This window comes from Ovis aries, chromosome 5 (genome assembly GCF_016772045.2).
Source record: "Ovis aries strain OAR_USU_Benz2616 breed Rambouillet chromosome 5, ARS-UI_Ramb_v3.0, whole genome shotgun sequence".
Lineage (NCBI taxonomy): Eukaryota > Metazoa > Chordata > Mammalia > Artiodactyla > Bovidae > Ovis > Ovis aries.
Genome location: NC_056058.1, coordinates 3,621,502 through 3,639,433, shown reverse-complemented (window position 1 = coordinate 3,639,433; position 17,932 = coordinate 3,621,502). Strand labels below are relative to the sequence as shown.

Genomic DNA, 17,932 nt, shown 5'->3' with positions numbered 1-17,932 from the left:
CCCCCTGCCCACTTGGACAGGTCAGATGGTACAAAGTGCAGGATAGAATGAGAAGGAGGCAGGAGGAAGGGGCCCCTGGGGAGGTGGGCAGCAGAGCCCTGTGAGGAGCAGGCATCTGAGACCCAGCTTGGGGAGGCGGAGACCCTCCAGTGGCCGCTCCTGTCTGCCACAGCTCCCCCTTCCCAAGGTTGTCCTCTGGCTGTCCCCCGACACCGCTTTCCTGCTTTCCCTTATTCTTGTGCTCACCTTGAGGTGAACGTTAAATATTTCTTGTGTCCATCAGTAACTGGGAAGTGAAGTCTCGGCACAGAGGGCCGAGAGGAGGAGATGGGTGAGAGCTTTCTCCCGTCTCCCTCCCCAGCCCACCCCTGGGTCCCTGTAGGAAGAAGAGGCGCCATCGTGAGAGTCCATCTCAGTAGTCAGAACTGGGAGAGGACTGTCAGTGGAAACAGCACAGAAAAGCCGGGGAGCAGAGCCTGCTGAAGGGTGGGGAGGGGCCAGCCAACTGCAGCAGAACCCAGCCCTCCTGGAGAGCAGAGAGTGTTTGTGAACATGCCAGACTGAGATACTTTTGCTCAGCACGTTTGAGATGGCACCAAATAACTCATAGGCTGGTCAGAAAAGTCCTTTTTTGGGAAATTTTGAAAGTATATGAAATAAGTGGGAAAAGTCAAACAGGAGCCTACATACGTGTGCACAGTGGTAGCGCCCATGGGGAACCTGCACACTACGGGCAGCGTCTGAAACAGAACACGAGGGATGCATAGTTGCTGTCTCCAAAGACTTGTACGACTAGATACGAAAGTGTCCTGGCTTAGGAGCAGTGCTCCTGGTTGCCCTGGGTTTCTGGATGGTAGTTTGAGGAAGGCTGGCAGGACCTGGTAGGACCTCCAGGTTTCTGGAGCGCTGGCCTTGAATGCGCATGGAGGGTTCTGTGGTGCATTCAGTTGGGAAGTCTTGTTCCACAAAATAGATGAACCCACCCGGAATACCTGGCGCTGCAGCGACTCGGGTCCCTGCTGCTGCTGCTGGGGCTTCACGACAGTCTGTGCTGCGTGCCAGCCCAGAGCCCAGAGTGTGCTGGTTGGAGGCTTTAAGGGCTTCCCCAAGATGGCCTTTGTGCCCCCTGTGCCCAGTGGGCCCAGCCGAGGCGGGGGTCTTCCCCGGAGCCTCCCCTGACCGGGGCCGTTGTGGCCTGTTGCTCTGTCCTGTCGCAGGTGGGGCCCTCGCATTTGTCAGCCCGAGCTTGGCGGTGCACAAGACCTCCTCAGCCGTGGACCGCCAGCGGGAGTACCTCCTGGACATGATCCCGCCCCGCTCCATCCCCCAGTCAGCCACGTGGAAATAGTGCGCCAGTGGAGAACAGGCTCCCTCCCTCCCACCTGGCCCAGCACCCTCCGCTCGGGAAGACACCTCGCTCCCCAAGAAGGCGAGCGCGCGCAGGCCACGCTGCAGAAGTGAGAGCTCCAGTCTTGGCTACAAAGTCTCGTCGCGTCACGGAGGGATGCTTCACAGGTGGACCAGGATTCATACTGGGGGACCTTTCCCGTGGGCTTCCTTCCTTTCTTTGCCTTTAGTTTGCCCAACACCAGCAGAAAAGCGGACCTCGGGGCCGGCTCTGCTCCTGGCCCTCTCCTTCAGCCCCTGGCAGGGCTCGTGGACGGCACGCCCAGACACTGTGACACGCTCGGGCAGCGGTGCCCAGCGCTGCAGAAGTTGAGCGGAGCATTGTTTTGTTTTGCTTTGCCCCCGTCTTAGCCTCCTAATCTCTGACTGCCTTTCTTCATGGCAATCCCTAGGTTGACAGATTTTTTAAAATCACCTCACGATGATGGAGTTTAATGTAAATGGCGCAGACCCAGGGTTCCCTGCCAAGCACGACCCCGGTGCCCTGGGGGGTGGGCCGCTCACCCCCCAGCCCTCACTCCAGCAGAAGGCCTCTGCTACTGCTCATCCTGGAGACGCCCTCCGACCTTCCACACTTAAGCAGAAGAACAAACTGAAACCCAGACCCAGCCAGAGAGCCTGGGGCCCTGGAAGCCGAGCGCCGCCGCCCGAGTAGGGAGGGGAGGATTGGCCGCCACACCCGGAGCCGGAGAAGGAGGTCGGAGGGGCCGGCTGTTGTGTTTTTTGTTGTGGTGGTGATTTATTTTATTAAATTGTTTCCTTTTCTTTTCCTACTTACTTTGATGGACGCATCCTAAGCCCTGGCCTGTGCTCCTGTCGAGTGTGTCTGCGTGGGGAGGCCCCACCCCGCCCCCCCCAGACTTCAGGGTTTGCGTTTGGGTCTAGTTTAGAACCTCCCTTAAAAAGCAGGGCCACGCGGCCAGGGTTTGCCTTCAGACTTTTTTTTTAATCCTCTAGCGTCTACAGAAATGTCTCACAAAGGATCAGGTCTGCTCTTAGTTGTGTTCTGGTTTGTTCTCTCCCACTCCTTAAAAATCAGTCCATGAGGAAAGGTAGAAGCTGCTGTGCGTGTGCTGCACACGGGCCAGCTCTGTGCAGGCGTGAGCGTGTCACGTGTGCCTGCACGCACGTGTGGAGATGGGGTGCGCTGCTCCTCACTTCAGCCCCAGCCCTGGTTTTCCTGTCCATGCAGCTAGGGACTTAATTTAAAATTCTTAATTTGTAGGGCCACCTTCCTCATATACACTGCTGCACCGTTCTAATAAAGGCTCATTTAACCCCCCCCTCATGTTGTGTGAATATCCGTGTTTAGAAGACATTTTTGACATGCAGTAGAAGACCTAGTTTTGCAAAGCGTTTGAATTTTTTGTCTAAAGCCCTGAATTTCTCATTGATTTTTGTTTTGAGTGCATAAAGAAGGTGGCCTGAAGGAGGGGAGGACTGGAGAACGGTAGCTTTCATTCCAAGATCCAGGGATTTGGGGAAAGGGGAAAATTGACCTTGGTGGGGGGGAGTGGGGAAGGGTGTGTTTTTACACCAAAAAATCAAGAGTATGCAAGCGTTTCTATTCCTCGCATTTTTCTGTGTGCCTGGCAAATAAACACCTGTCTTATACTACTCTGAGCTGTTAGCTCTCTCTGTTCGATGACATGGGCCAAAATTCCCAAATCCTACAAGAAGGAGTGCCCAGCTGGCTGACTCGGGCAAACTGACCTCAGTGCCATGCAGCAACTCAGGCGTCTCGGCCAGGGTCACCTCTGCACTGGGGGTGCCCAGGGTTGCTGCAGCCCCACAGGGGTTGACTGGGTCTGTGACTCCGGGGCTCAAAACCAAGCCACTCGCACTGGCCCCGGATCCTCGCCCCATCACTCTCCACCATGCTCAGGATCCACCTCTCCTCACCTCATCCGGCCAGACTTCTCGAGGCTACTGCCTGGACCTTGTGAGCTGAGTACAGACTGACCGCCACAGGGAGAGGGCATGGTGGCTGGGCCCTGACCCGTTCTCTGCCTCCTCCAGCCCAGCATTTGCAGGAACATTCCCATGGGTAGGACTTACTGTGACATAAATGTAGCTTTTTAAAAAGGGATCAAGAAAAAAGGGGGGATCCAGGAGGTGAGATGCCTTAATCTTGATTCATTTCCCCTGTCTCAAAACTTCTATCCCCCTCTTTTTCCCTTTAGTTTCCCCTTTGCATTGTCACTCCTATAAGCCTCAAGTGCATGGTTCTGTGCTAAAATTTATAATGTTATTAAGAAAGGGCATTAAATACCTTTCAAGTATGGGAAGGGTGTTAACATTAAAGGTATTCCCCCAGCCCCAAAGCCCACCCCTCAAAATGGGCCGTGGTTCTGGGAGTCTAGGCTGAGAGGATCTGGTTCCCAGGAGAACCAGAGAACGTGGGAGCCCCCAGTCCCAAATGACTATTGTAACCACCCAGTAATCTGCAACAGGAGCCCCCAGTGACACCTGGAAACTTCAGAACGCTGGCTGTTACGTGGACTAGGGTGCAGGGTTCACCAGGCTCCCTTCCCCAACTGAAATGCCTGTGTGCGGAGGCCCACAGGTGTCCGTGGGTGCTCGCACAGGGAACTCTGTGTCCACTCAGCTGCCCATGGCTCTGGCCATCCCGACTGTCGTGGGGACCCTAGTCCTCAGTGTCCCGGGTGTTGGGACCCACACCTTTGACAAAGTCAAGAGTGACTGCCCTGCGAGGTAGGGGTGGGTGGCGGCTGTGGTCTGGAAGCAGAAGGTCACTTCTGTACAGAGGGAAGGAGAGGCGACGGGACACCCCTGCATGGCTCCCGAGTGGCCCACAAGTCACTGCTGTGGCTGCAGAGACACGGGAGTCTCCTGTATGAATCATATGTTCCCATCACAGGCGTGGATGATGGAAAGACGGCCCTCGCTGCTCTGCCGTTGGGTTTTTCTTTGATACCTGGTTATGCTGCACATGGCGTTTGCCTAAAGAAGCTGGAGTGAGTTTGTTTTTTTTTAAGGACAGCTAAAGTTTTATAATCCTTAAAGAGTAATAGTCACACCAGTGTAGGGTATTTGGGAGGTGGTTTGTTTTGATTGGGGGAAGGAGGTTGTCACTTGTATTTATTGTGACTATAAGCCTTTGATGATAATGTTAAAAAACAAAGTGACCACCAAACCGGCATAGAAGTTCCAATAAAGACGCTGGAATCAATGGCTATGCATTGTGTCATGAAGTTTTAGAATCTGAAGGATAATAAAGAAACGGATGATGTGTTTCCTGTGTTTTCTTTTTGACTGTTCGGCCTTGGGGTCTCGCATTGTTTTCCTCCCAGCTTTGGGGCAGCTTGGAGACTTGGGATTTCAGGGTGATCCTTTCTTAACAGGTAAGCGAAGGATCGGACGCTTGTTTCCTGGGCTTCTTGCAGATCTCACTTGCCGCGGGGATTTAGTCTTCCCCAGCTGGATGCTTCAGGTGAATGGCTCAGTCGTGTCTGACTCTGCGACCCCGTGGACGCCAGGCTTCCCTGTCCACTGCAGTCGGGCACGACTGAGTGAACAGGACAGAATGGAACTGGATGCTGGGGCTTCCCAGGTGGCACTAGTGGTAGAGAACCCATCTGCCGGTGCAGGAGGCATGAGAGACGCGGGTTCGGTCCCTGGGTAGGGAAGACCCCCTGGAGGAGAGCACGGCAACCAACTCCAGTGTTCTTGGACAGCCTGGTGGGCTATATGGTCCATTGGGTTGCAAGGAGTCACGTGACTTTGCACACAAGCACGCACCCACCTGGATGCTATAGCCTTACCTCTGGGTGGCGCTTTGTGGCCTGTTTACCCACAGGGCCATGGGGGTGCATGCGGTGAGAATGCAGTGAATTCTGCCCCTTGGCTTGGGTTCTCGCCATCAACAGCCTCCATCCCAGAGTGGTGGGCTTTTCTGGCTCAGCATTGGGTGTCCGCTGCAGGACAGTGCTGGCGCAGTGTGGGTGCCACCTGGCTGGCTTTGAAATGAACAATTCCTGGTGCAAATTTGTTTTCAGAGGTTGACACACTTTCAAAGTTTTACTCACAAAATGAAACCTATGAGCACTTTGAACTCCAGTCTGCATAAAATGTCCCCTTGTTTTCCTAGGTGCTTTTGTTCATTTATCTATCTATTGCTGCCACTTGTCACTGGGGCATCTCTGCCTCCAGCCTGGGGTCTGACTTCCCTCCCCTGCAGCCATGGCCAGCCTGGTCTCACCTGGGCAAGGCACAGAACTGGTACAAGACACTGCGGGCCTGTCACCTCTGACACGTGCTGATTGCGCCCACACGCCCCAGCACTGAGAGAAGGCCGCTTCCGGGGTTCCACAGCCCCTCTTCCAGCGAGTCTGCTGGGTCAGGCACCCAGGCTCCTCAACGGGAGGGCAAGTCTTCCGCATCTTCTCCAGATAATAGGTCTGACACCAGCCTGGTGCCTGAGACCCTGCTCCCTCGTAACTGAGTCATGGGCGTGGCCATAAGGCGAAGGACCTCAGGCCCATTGCTCGCACACAGTAATCAGGGCGCAATACGGCATGTGCCATGCCCCAGCCACTGGGACCACACCTTGTGAGGGGGGTGAGGAGGGAAAGAACGGCACCTCGTGAGAGGTGGCCTTTTTAGGCCAAGTCTAGCATGAAGAGGAGGGAAAAGCGCTGGGGATGGTGTCAGCCTGTGCAAATGCTCAGGGGTGAGACCAAGCAAGGCAGGTTGAGGACAGAGGAGAGCGGTGTGACTGGACCTTGGGGCCAAGGGGAAAGGATGTGGGCTTTTTTCTGAGTGAGCAAGACATTTCCCTCTTCTCACCCTGTTTCTTGCTCTGTAAAGTGGGGTGGTTGGGATCACATCCTATTTGAAGGGAGTGGAGGGAGAGCTGGCGCACAATCAATCCCCAAGGCACCTGAGAGCCATGGAGGGTGAGGGAGCAGAAACTGGCCACTCTCCTCAGGGACCTGGGCTCTGGTGGAGGCAGACAGGATGAGCACCGAGGGAGGTGTTTCCCGTACACCCAAATGACAACAGCCGCTGTCACTAAACTCAAAAACCTCATCGCAAGCAAAATAACCCCCAACCTTCCCCAGACCCTGTGGGGACAGCAGACACATACCCCTTAACCTCTCTACCTCCATTCCAGCAACGGGAATTCGAGCATTCCTCAGACACACCAGCTCCATCCTCTCCTGGAGGCGCTCCTGTTTCCAGTGTTTGGTTCCTTCCCTTCAGCCCCTCCTTGCTCACCCCCACCTGGCATTTAGCACGACTCACAATTATTTTATCTTCACGCCATTCTTACACTTTCCACTTGCTCCCTCGCTGGGAACATGGATGGATCCAAGCCACTTGGCTGTGTCCCAGTGCCTTGCACACAGCACTTGCTCAAAAAATGCCTGAATGAACAGCATGAATGAAAGCGCGAGTGGGACGGGGGCACAGGAGGGAGGGGCCGTGTCAGTATTGTAAAGTGTATTGTAAAGTAACTGTTCTACAATTAAGAATGACTGCCAGACTCCTTTGCCCCACCAAGGAAGGGGCCAAACACTAAGGAGAGCTTCCACCACCTCCCCGCCCCACTTCAGACGTATCTGGGTGCCAATGCTGGCTGTTCTTGGGCAAGTGATACCTGTGTGGGCCTCAATTTCCTCTTTTGTAAACACTGTTTCTGCCTGCACAGGCGCCCCCCGCCCCTTGCTGTCCCATCCTTAAACACCAGAAAGGTGCTGGGGTCCTTGCTGCCCAATCCAACACCTCCATTCCCAGGGCCACCACATTGCTGAGGATGACGCCAAGGCCCTTTCGAGTCTGCCCAGGATGGGGAGCCCGAAAGGTCTCTGTTTGAATCCTCCTAACTCCCTTTTCAGACCTGGAGCAAGAACCGCCACAAGTCTCTCTAAAATGGGGTGCCCGTGCCTGCCTTTCCGCGAGGAGTGATCCCCTCCCCACTGCTCCATAAAAGGGGGCCATTGCTAGAGCTAGGTGCGAGAAAGAGCGAGTTTATTGCAAGTTCCAGGAAGGGCAGCGCCTGGAGCGCGCCTTCCCTCACCGGTATGCGGGGCTGGCTGTGGATGGACGCCCTCCGCGCGCGTCCGCTCGCCAGCAGCTTCTCCAAGCAGCCACCGCCCACCGCGTAGCGGTCGCTCACCCTGCACCGGCGCGACGTTTCTGTCTCCTCTCATCTGGCCCCCTCCTGGGGCCTTCTCGCCGGTAACCGAGGGGGCGCATGCGCCCTCCTGCTCTTGGGAATCTTGTTGGAGTAGCTGAATTCCAAACAGGGGCGACTGCGGCCCCCGGCGTCGAAGTAGGGAAGGGGGAAGGGCGCGTGCACGGCGGTGCGCGGCGGCTTCGCGGAACGACCGAAGCGCGCTTCTTGCGCGTGCCCTGCGCTTGCGCAGTGCTCGGGGCGGCGGGAACGGTGGGAACCCCGGCTTCTAGCCGGAGTCCCCGGCTCGCAGCCAGCCGTTGCGCGCCACTTGGCCCGCGGAGGGCCTGGCCGACGGGCTGAACTGCAGCAACTCGGCTATTAGTGCTTTGCAGCGCTCGGACAGCTCGAGGCCGTCGGGGTAGAGAACGCCGCGCTTCTGGCGTCGGGGCAGGCCGGCGATGTCCGAGTCGTCGAAGGGCATACACCCGGTGACCATGACGTAGAGCACGACGCCCAGGCTCCATACGTCGTACTTCTTGGGGTCGTAGGGGATGCCCAGCAGTACCTCGGGCGACGCGTAGGCGGCAGAGCCGCAGTAGGTGGTGCTCAGATCCGGGTATCCGTGAGCCTGACGGCCAAAGCCGAAGTCGGTGAGCTTGACGCGGCGCTCATCAGGGCTCAGCAGCACGTTTTCGCACTTGAGGTCGCGGTGCACCAGGTGGTGGTCGTGTAGGTAGCGCACGGCACCGGCGATCTGCGCGAAGAGGTCGCGGGCCTGCCCCCCGGGGATGCGCCCGTTTCGCTGCACCGCCTGCAGTAGGTCGGTGGCGGCCGCCTCCATCACGATGTACAACTTCCCGTTGCACACCTCGATGAATTCGAAGACGTGCACGATGTGTGGGTGCCGCACTCCCCGAAGGATGGACAGCTCGCGTGGCAGGAACTTGTTGACAAAGTCGGGCGGCGCGCGCCGCCGGTCTACCACCTTGATGGCCACTGTGCCCTTGTATTTCTTGGACGTAGCCACCTTTACCTTGGAGTAACTGCCCTCTCCTATCGTGCGGCCCAGCTTATAGCCGAGTTCGCTCAGAAGCTTGTCGCCCGACATGGTGGCGCCTGGGGCGCGTGGGGAGCAGGAGGCGGCTGCTGTCGGGGGGCGGCCGGACTCCGATCTCGGGCCTAACCCATGGCGCTTGGCACCTGCACACCCGCACCCCCATGTGCCCACTCCCCGGCCCCCGCCTCCGCGGGGCCTTTTATTGCCCAGGTAACAATTTCTGCCTTGTGAAGTGACCGCGGGCGTCACCCTGCCTCGGGGTGGGGTGTGGGGGCCCTGACCCCGCCCCGTGGTACTCTCCCCAAGGCCCTACGGCTTTGTGACTCATAATCGCTCTGAATGATCCAGTTCCCGATGAGAGGACACTAGCAAGGCGTCTCGACCGTCACGGGAGTGGAATCAGAGCCTGGGGTTGGGGCGGCTCCTCAGGAGTCCGAATCTGAGCCCCAGCCGTCCCCGAACTTCGTGTAATCCAGTCCTAACCCTGCAGAGCCCCGGGCTGCCCGCAGGGGGCCCCAAGGGGGTAAAATGGGACGATACCTGGCTCCCTCGGGAACCTGGGGTTTCTAACTGGCCTCACATTGCCCCGGAGGGAAGGTGAGTGGGAAGGTCCTTTGGTGCAAGAGCTCGGGCGACCAGACGGGCTGCAGGCTTTAACACCGGCCGAGCCATGCCTCCATCTAGGAGAAGAGAAAATAAGGACTTTTGGGTCGCAGCTAGGGCGCTTAGTCGACCCCAGGCCCCGCTACGGAGCTCTCGCACGAACTGGGGCAGGTGCAGCGGCGCCCTAAGTTTCCCAGTCGGGCCCGAGACCTGCGCTGCAGCTTCCGCCACACTCAGCATGGTGTCGATCGCCGTTGCGTAACTTCCTCCTGCGACCGGACGTGCAAGGTCCTGCAAGCATGGCGGCGTCGAAGGTGAAGCAGGACATGCCCCCGGTTGGGGGCTACGGCCCTATCGACTACAAGCGGAACCTTCCGCGTCGGGGACTGTCGGGTCAGTGTTGCCCTGCCCCGGGGTGTCAGGGTCTGGGCGTTCTGGGCGCCGCCGCGGGGTCGGGGCGCCAGGGAGTCCAGCGGGCCAAGGTTTCCCCCGCCGTATGACAGGAGGCGGCGCCCTGGGATCCCCCAAAGCTTCAGTACTAACAGTAATGAAAACTACTGCAATTTGTCGACCGTTTACTAAGCCCTTTGCTTCCTTCTCGTAACAGCCCTGAGGTCGGTCCCGTTAATTATTTCCGTTTTACAATTCATTGGGTAAACCGAGAGAGGGCTTTCCCGGTGGTTAAGCGGGTAAAGAATCCGCCTGCAATTCAGGAGACACAGGAAGCGCAGGTTCGATCCCTGGGTCAGGAAGATTCCCTGGAGGAGGAGATGACAACCCACTCCAGTATTCTTGCCTGAAAAATCCCATGGACAGAGGAGCCTGGCGGGCTACAGTCCATACGGTCGCAAAGAGCTGGACATGGCTGAGCGACTAAGCGCAAACTGAAATGAGTTTAGCTCCCGCCGGGAGCCTTCCCGCACGTTCCCGTTTCACAAGAAGGGAGACGGAGACACGAGAGAGGATGCGACTCCCCACAGGGCCACCCAGAGCAAAGCTGGGGCCGAACCTGGAATACCCAGGGAATTTGAGAGATTTGTTTTGCGGGGGGTGGGGGAGGGGGAGTAGCGGAAAAATTCCTCGCAATGGTTCCTCGCTGGTGGCCCCCACCTGCAGGATATCCCAGAAATATAGATTCTTCTAATTTTCAAGGGCTCTAAATAACGTTTTAAAATTTTTTTATTGGAGTCAACACAAAAATATGTAAGAAAGTAAAAAACGCCCATACACTGCACCCAAGATTAACAGAAATACAAAGAATGTCAACCAAGTTAAGAGTGAACATTTTGCTGTAACTCATTGAGCTTTACATTTAAAACATGTGCATGCTTTGCCAATTATGCCTCAATTAAAAAGCAGAAAAAAATTCATGGGCATGATGTTTTTAAATGTTATAATTAAGACAGAGAAAAGTTAACGTTAGGTTAAAAACTCAAGTTTTCCCTTGCTCCGTACTGGCTTTTTTGTAATTTGGAACAAAGGTTGGCAAACTTTTTCTGTGAAGAGCCAGGTAAGTATTTTCTGCTTTCTTGGCCAGATAGTCTTTCTCCCCTATTGCTTATTTTACAACTTTACCAACCTAAAAGTATGCTTAGCCTGAGGACCATACAAAACAGTTACAGGTTAGATTTGGAGCACTGGGCATTGGACTCTAGACTCACTCCTAGATTCAGCAAATATAATGCGGTCTGTGTCGTCTTTTCTCACAGTCTTAGCTTAGCACCCAGGCTAGAGCACTCGGGTGTGTGGCATGAGCTCTGTGTACACATGTGTCCTTCCGTGACCTGTGTCCAGTCCAGGCCGCACAAGAACCCCAGCCCTCGGTCCCCCTGGGCTCCCATAGCCAGCATCTCTCTCCTTTTGCAGTGGCACACGCGGCCTGTATCCTGTTCCTCTCAGCAGTGGGCCTTACTTGCCCGCACCTGCGCTTGCATCCCCTGCTGTCAGCCCTTTACACCTGCTCCCCCTGGTGCACGCCCAGACCGCCTCTGTCTTTCCTGGTTGCAGAGGGTGAGGAGTATAACCCTTTCCGAGGTGCGGCCTCTGTATGTACCCACATCTGGTTAGTGCGCCTCCATTTAGTACCTGTTGAGCGCGGCCTTAGTGCTAGGCTCCATCCTGAGGAGCTCACCCAGCGGAGGAGACGGACGCGTTGCTGGTAATTGCCCACTGTGGCCAGTGCTGAGGCCCAGGATGCGCGGGGCCTTACCGAGCCAGAATGGGCGAGAGGCCCTCTCTGAAAGGAGTTGCCCAGGCAGAGGGAACAGCAGATGTAGAGACTTGACTCAGCCTGCACCCTGCCCTTCTTTCTGTTCTCCACCCTTATCCACAGCTGCTTTCTCTCCATCGGTCTTGCTCTTGTCCAGGCACCATGACCCCAAGCTCGGCACCCACCCCCCTTTTCTCTGCCTGGACCACTCACCGCCAGCGTGCTACAGCGTGCCAGGCTGGCTCAGGCCACCCTTGATCCACACAGCTACTGAAGCGACTGTCACCCCCCCTTTCCCCTGGCCTCTCACACCGCGCTCTCCTCTCTCCACACCCTCCTGGCCCTTTTTTTCTGGTATCTTTAACATTTTAATCGCGATTCACATGCCATACCATATAATGACCCATTTCACGTGTACAGACCGATGTTTAGTCTGTTCCCCGTTGTGCAGCCATTGGGAGGATCTAAGTCTGCATTTTCATCCCAGAAGAAATGCTGTGCTGATGAGCTGTCGCTCCGCACTCTCCCCCAGCCCCCGACAGTCACGGGTCTGCTTCCTGTCTCTAGGGACTTGCCTCTCGTATAAATGGCATAGTTAGCGATGTGTCTGTCTCACTTTTCTCAGCATGCTTTTTTGTTGCTGTGTTCTGTCTGTCTGTTTTGCCGTGCTGGGAGTCCACCACGGTGTGGGCTTCTCCCTGTCCGCGGCGAGTGGGGGGCCGCCCTGGCTGTGCACAGGCTTCCCATGGCGATGTTGCCTCTTGTTGCGGAGCGTGGGCTCTCGGGTGCGTGGGCTCAGCGGTGGCAGCACACGTGCTGCGGAGCTGGGGCTGCTGGGCTCTAGAGCGCACGCTCCGTAGTCGTGCGGGGGCTTCTTCCTGGATCAGGGATGGAATCAGTGTCTCCTGCATTGGCAGGCAGACTCTTCACCGCTGGCCAACCAGGGAAGTCCTCGCAGCACATTTTTAATGTATATGTTGTAGTATCAGTTCTTCCTTCTTTATTATGGCTGAATAACCGTGTATGGCTGGACATTTTGTGTGTCCATTTACTATTCGACGGACATTTGAATTGTTTCCATCTTTGGGCTGCTGTGACCATTCTTGTATGGGTTGCTGTGTGAACATGTTTCCTTTCTCTTAGGTGAAGTGGGGTTGCTGGGTCACATGGCAACTCCACATTTAACATTTTGAGGAACTGCCAAACTGTTTTCCAAATTGGCTGTACCAAATTATGTTCTCACCTACAGTGTATGGGCATTCCCATTTCTCTGTGTCTGGACAACACTAATTGTCTTCCATTAAAAAAATGTTTTAGCCGTTCTGGTGGGTGTGAGGTGGTACCTACTGTGGTTTTGGTTTGCATTTCCCTGGGGACTGATAACGTTGAGCACCTTTTCATGTGTTTTCTGGCTCTTTGTGTAGCTTCCTTGAAGAAATATCTATGCAGACCCTTGGCACATTTTTAAATTAGGTGGTTAGTCTTTATTATTGAATTTTAAGAGTTCTTTATATGTTTTGGATACCATTCCCTTATCAGATACATGATTTGCAAAAACTTCCACTCTGTGGGTTGTCTTGTCAGCTTGTTGATGGTGACTCCTACAGCACAAGAGTTTTACATTTCAGCAGTGTCCAGTTCATCTATTTTTTTCCCTTATCACTTGTGTGGCCAGCGTCTAATCTAAGAAATCGTTGCCTTATCCTAGGTCACAGAATGACTTCTCTGTTTTCTAAGAGTTTTGCAGTGTTAGCTCTTCCACTGAGGTCTTTGCTCCATTTTGAGTTAATTTCTGTGTATGGAGGGCGGGAGGCGCACACTTTATTCTTCTGCATGTGGCTACCCCGTTGTCCAATTTGCTGAAAAGACTGTTCTTTCCCCATTGAATTATCTTGGCACCCTTGTCCAAAATCAATCGACCGTAAATGTGAGGGTTTATTTCTGGACTGTCAGCTCTGTTCCACCGATGTACATGTCTGTCCTTTCGCCAGTGCACCCTGTCTTGTACACACAGCTGCGTGGTAAGTTTGACGAGTCCTCCGACTTTGTTCTTTTCCAGAACTATCTCAGCTGTTCTGGGCCGTTGCATTTCCACATGAATTTTCCGAGCTACTTGTCAATTTCTGTGGGACTGTAGGGGGAAGAAGGGATTCTGATGGGAACTGGGTTGGATCTGTACCTCAGTTTGGAGACTGCTGCCATCTGAACAATGTTGAGTTCCGATCCATGAGCACAGGGTGCATTTCTGTTTATTCAGGCCGTCTTTACTCGTGGCCTGCACCCTTCTCTGGATATGCGCCCCCCACCCCGCCCCATTGTCATCTCCCCCCAGAGGAGGCGCCGATACGCGCCTGAGGGCCTGGGGCCTCAGCCTCGTGCTGTCAGGGAGGACTAGGTGAGTTGGAGGGAAGGTCGCCTTACTTGTTTAGTCCCTCCCTGTGTCTGACTCTCTGTGATGCCACAGATTGTGGCCCACCAGGCTCCTCTGTCCATGGGATTCTCGAGGCAAGGATCCTGGAGTGGGCTCTAGCCTCCTCTAGCACCCTCTTCCTCCTCTTTTCCGCCTCTAGCACCCTAGCTTACTCTTGGAATTTATCTTCCAGATGGACCCACACATGGGCCCCCAGTGGTGGGGGTAAGAGGCCCTCACAAGGACAGTCCAGGTCTATTCTCTGGGGCTGGGTTAGAAGGAGAGACCCCTGAGCCTGTCTGCAGAGAATGGGCAGCTTTGGTGAAACACACATCACCCGGCAGAGGGAACGCTGCGTGCCCGGCGCGGGTGGTCAGCCACCGTGTGCGAGCCGCGGGCGCGCTGAGGGCCGGTCCTGGGCACTCGGGCCTCTCGGTGCAGGGACCGGGTGCCCCACTACCTCGTCCCGCATAACTTGGGAATGTCTTGCCTTGACCTTGTGCTTTAACAGGTTGAACTAAAAGGAGTGAAAAATTGAGCCAGTTTCTCATTTATCTCCGGGTCCAACAGAGGTGCCAGATGAGTCTGTGCTAAGCCAAGCTAAAGGAGAAAGAGCCCACACTTCGTCCCCCGCAAGGCCCAGGGAGTGGCTTTACCCACCATGTACTGGCCCTTTACTGGGTGTTACATGGGGCTTAGTCAGGCTGAGCTTGTGAGCTCATCCTAACAACCACAAGTTCCATCCAGAGGAGAGACCAAGGCTGGGAAGAGAAGGGGGTGTGGGACGAGCCAGCCCCAGCCAGGCCCCAGGCATCCAGACCTCCCTGAAGACCCCAGCAGGCCCACAGCCTGTCAGTCAGAATTACAGTACAGGTGCCCTGGGGGCTCAGTAAATATTCATTTCAGCCTCTGTCTCCTGGGGTCCCAGGAAGGCGGCTCAGTCCCCTGTGGCTGGAAGGCAGCAGCACCCTGGGAGCCCAGGGGGTGGCCGGGTGGCCCCCGCAGGGCACTGCCTGCCTCCGGCAGCCCCATCCAGCCTCTTATGAGAGCCCCTGGGGAGGTGGCCCCGGCCGATGGGCCCTCTGTGGGGCCAGGACCCAGCGTGGACACCGCCCTTCGCCACGGGGACCAGCTGGCTGAAGGAACTCAAACAACCTTCCAGGCAATGGCGGGCTGAGGCCACCCAGCCATAACCATTTAGACTGCCAGGCTCTCCCATAGTCTCTGCCCAGCCTGTGCCTTCCAGGAACCCTGGCATGGGGCTGAGGTGTGGCAGTCGCAGCAGCCTTGCATCTGGTGTGCCCTGCCCGCAGAGTGGGTGATTGGGATGAAGCGTGGTCTACTGTTGCAGGGGTGGGGGTGTCAACGGGAAGGGAAGGCGGACTCTCTACAGAGACAAAACAAGTAGTCAAAGAACAGGCGTTAGAAACAGCCCTGGCTGGCTGGTCAGGGCTCCGTGACGGCTTTCGCCTTCTCCCTCTTTCCAGTTTCTGGAGTGCCTGCTGTGGGTGGGTTGTGGGTTAGGAGAGGAAGGGTCAAGGCGGCCTGTCCCTCGGGCAGGTGCTGAGCGTGCCTCCTCCCTGCAGGCTACAGCATGTTCGCCGTGGGCATTGGGGCCTTGCTCTTCGGGTACTGGAGCATGATGAGGTGGAACCGCGAGCGCAGGTAGGCCCTGCACTGGAGAGGTGGGTGGGGACTTACGCCGTGGACTCGGGGCTCCTCCAGGCCCCCATCAGCACCTCAGGGAGCTCAGGGCCTGAGCCAGTGAGTCCATTTCTGGGCTTTACTGTCAAGGAATGACTGACTAGTAAGAAGCTTGCCTCTGGGTGTTCACTAGGTACCCCTGAGCTCCACCCCCAGGTACCCTAAGGTCCGGTTTGCATAGCCCATCAGACAGAGGCGGAGGCAGAGGGACAGGCCCTGTCCCTCAGGGGGTGTTTGTCAGTGGTGCCCGGGCAGTGATGATACCAGGGCTTCAAAGGCAGATCATGCAAGACAGTGGCCGGGCCAGCCACACTGGCCTGAGGGTCCCAGTCTGCCGTGGCCTTGGTTTGGACCCTGGCCACCTCCGAGTTTGCCCAGCACTCTGTCAGATGGCTCCTCCTCACCGGCTCCCAACCAGCAGTCCCCCCACCCTCCCCCACTGTGTCCTCAGCATCCACCTTGCTCACCCTGCTACGAGGGCAGTGCTGGAGGAGGTCCAGCATGTGGAGGGCCCTCTGCTTTGTTCAGTGAGCTCGGGGCACCTGGTGGGTGCTGGACACGAGGCCCCCACCCTGGACAGGCGAGACCAGGCCCAGTCCCCCCGGTGGCACCGTGGTAGCCATGGTGTGTGGCTGGTGAGGACGGCAGCCCCGGTCCCTGGGCCCTGGGGGGTTGCGGTGGAGGCGGAAGTTCCCTGGGACCCTTCTCTGTGTTGCTGTGAGATTCGTGGTGATGGGGAGACAGGGTCGGGGCCACCCCCTGGGCTGTGTCACTGGGACTGCTCTCCCCACTCCCCCAGCAGACAGGGCTGGCGAGGTAGAGACGCCGAAAAGCAGGGAGAAGAAAGAAGCTGCTCAGGATACTTGCCTGCCTCCCCCCCCCCCCGCCCCCATGGTTATTTTGAGATGAAAAGGATGTGGTTTTGTAAGGCCCAGAACCTCATGATGAATGTTCCCCCCAGTTCACTGCAATCATCAGGCCCGGGCTATTTTTAGGTTTAAAAAAAAAAAGTTTTGAACTGAAAAGAAAGTGTGAAGCCAGCAGTCTTGGGGACTGATGCTGCCTCTGCCAGCTGCGTTTCCCCACATCCCCCACGCCCATCGCAGGCTGCTGGTGGGCTGGGCCCACTTCCCCCTTGCTTGCCTCTGCCTCTCCCCCAAGCCGCGCACCAGGGCAATGCCTGTCAAAGGGCTGCATCGTCTGCCCCCATCCCAGCGTGGACTGATCTGAGTGTCGGTTTCGGGGTTTCACAGGCGTCTACAGATTGAGGACTTCGAGGCCCGCATCGCGCTGATGCCTCTGTTGCAGGCAGAAAAGGACCGGAGGTAGGCCGCTGGGGTCAGGAGGTCACAGGTCAGAGTGCCCCAGCCTGCACCGTGGGACAAGGCCAGAATGCACGTGGGGTTCAACAGCCATGACCCTGTACTCCAGGGGCTGCCGTTGTCCTTGGAGAGGACCCCATACTTGACTTGCAGGAGAGACCCGAGAGGGGGAGTGAATGTTTCTGGAGGAGGGGGCTTTGGCATTGGAGGGCTGCAAGAGTTTGCCAGGGGAAGGAAGTAAAGCAGAGAGATCAGCGTGTGTGCGGGGCTGAGAGCCGTGGGAGGTGACAGGGAGCTGGAGGAGGGGCAGGTCTGGCAGGTTGGTTAGGCAGGGGCCCTGGGAGGGATCAGCCCTGTCCCCCACCTCCCACCTTGTCTCCCTGCAGGGTTCTCCAGATGCTTCGGGAGAACTTGGAGGAGGAGGCAACTATCATGAAGGACGTGCCGGGCTGGAAGGTGGGTCCTCAGCCCCACAGGGTCCAGGCCGCTGAGAAACGCAGCCTCCCACAGAAAACCTGGGGCTCTGGGGGAGTGGGTGCCAGGTGCCAGAAGGGGGAGGCTGTTCCGGGTAGAGGCACAGGGGCTGCCAGGCCTGGTGGGGTCCCAGCAGGCTCTTGAGACCCACCCATACCCCTCCATGCCCACAGGTGGGTGAGTCCGTGTTCCACACCACGCGCTGGGTGACTCCTATGATGGGCGAGCTCTACGGACTGCGCACAGGCGAGGAGATTCTCAGCTCCACCTATGGGTTCATATGGTACACGTAGGGGCTCGCGCCCCCTCCCCACTAGGAGAAAATAAACGCTTCGGAGATTGGTCTGCCTGTGTCCCAGGGACTGAGTGATTGGGGGTGGGGTGTCAGAGGAGGTGTGGGGACTAAGCAGGAGATGCCAGTGGGGTGGCCCCTGGATCGCCCTGCAGCGTCGGCTGCCAAATGTGCCTGGACTTTTCCCTGCCCTTGCTGAAACCCTGCTTGTCGGCAGCCAGCCTCTTCAGACTGGGGGGTCTTCTCCACTAGGGTACCGGTGGGTGGATGGGCGACCTGTATCGGAGTGTACCTGGCTGGAGAGGGGCGCAG

General features: G+C 56.7%; 3 protein-coding genes across 16 annotated transcripts in view; 2 read left to right on the top strand and 1 right to left on the bottom strand.

The window, feature by feature from the left end:
- Positions 1 to 4,663, top strand: part of GATAD2A (GATA zinc finger domain containing 2A) — a 97,777-nt gene extending 93,114 nt beyond the window's left edge. For all 14 annotated transcript variants that reach the window (XM_042249571.2, XM_027969347.3, XM_042249569.2 and 11 more), the window contains one exon: positions 1,218 to 4,663. In XM_042249571.2, coding sequence (XP_042105505.1) covers positions 1,218 to 1,348 — 131 coding nt within the window. In that variant the 3' untranslated portion in view covers positions 1,349 to 4,663. The remainder of the gene's footprint in view (positions 1 to 1,217) is intronic.
- On the bottom strand, positions 4,362 to 9,452 carry TSSK6 (testis specific serine kinase 6). The gene has a single exon (XM_012177661.5). It carries the CDS (start codon positions 8,655 to 8,657, stop codon positions 7,836 to 7,838), a length of 822 nt encoding a protein of 273 aa, XP_012033051.1. The 5' UTR covers positions 8,658 to 9,452; the 3' UTR covers positions 4,362 to 7,835.
- Positions 9,453 to 9,494: 42 nt separating this feature from the next.
- Positions 9,495 to 17,673, top strand: NDUFA13 (NADH:ubiquinone oxidoreductase subunit A13). The gene is made up of 5 exons (XM_004008401.4): positions 9,495 to 9,602; positions 15,415 to 15,493; positions 16,786 to 16,857; positions 17,241 to 17,310; positions 17,502 to 17,673. Exons 1-5 carry the CDS (start codon positions 9,509 to 9,511, stop codon positions 17,619 to 17,621), a joined length of 435 nt encoding a protein of 144 aa, XP_004008450.1. The 5' UTR covers positions 9,495 to 9,508; the 3' UTR covers positions 17,622 to 17,673.
- Positions 17,674 to 17,932: the final 259 nt, after the last annotated feature.

Excerpts from the sequence above, each read along its gene's own strand:
- TSSK6 (XM_012177661.5), bottom strand. The coding sequence starts at position 8,657 with ATGTCGGGCGACAAGCTTCTGAGCGAACTCGGCTATAAGCTGGGCCGC.
- NDUFA13 (XM_004008401.4), top strand. The coding sequence starts at position 9,509 with ATGGCGGCGTCGAAGGTGAAGCAGGACATGCCCCCGGTTGGGGGCTAC. Across the intron at positions 15,494-16,785 it reads AGGTGGAACCGCGAGCGCAG|GCGTCTACAGATTGAGGACT; the intron begins GTAGGCCCTGCA and ends GGGGTTTCACAG. Across the intron at positions 16,858-17,240 it reads CAGGCAGAAAAGGACCGGAG|GGTTCTCCAGATGCTTCGGG; the intron begins GTAGGCCGCTGG and ends GTCTCCCTGCAG.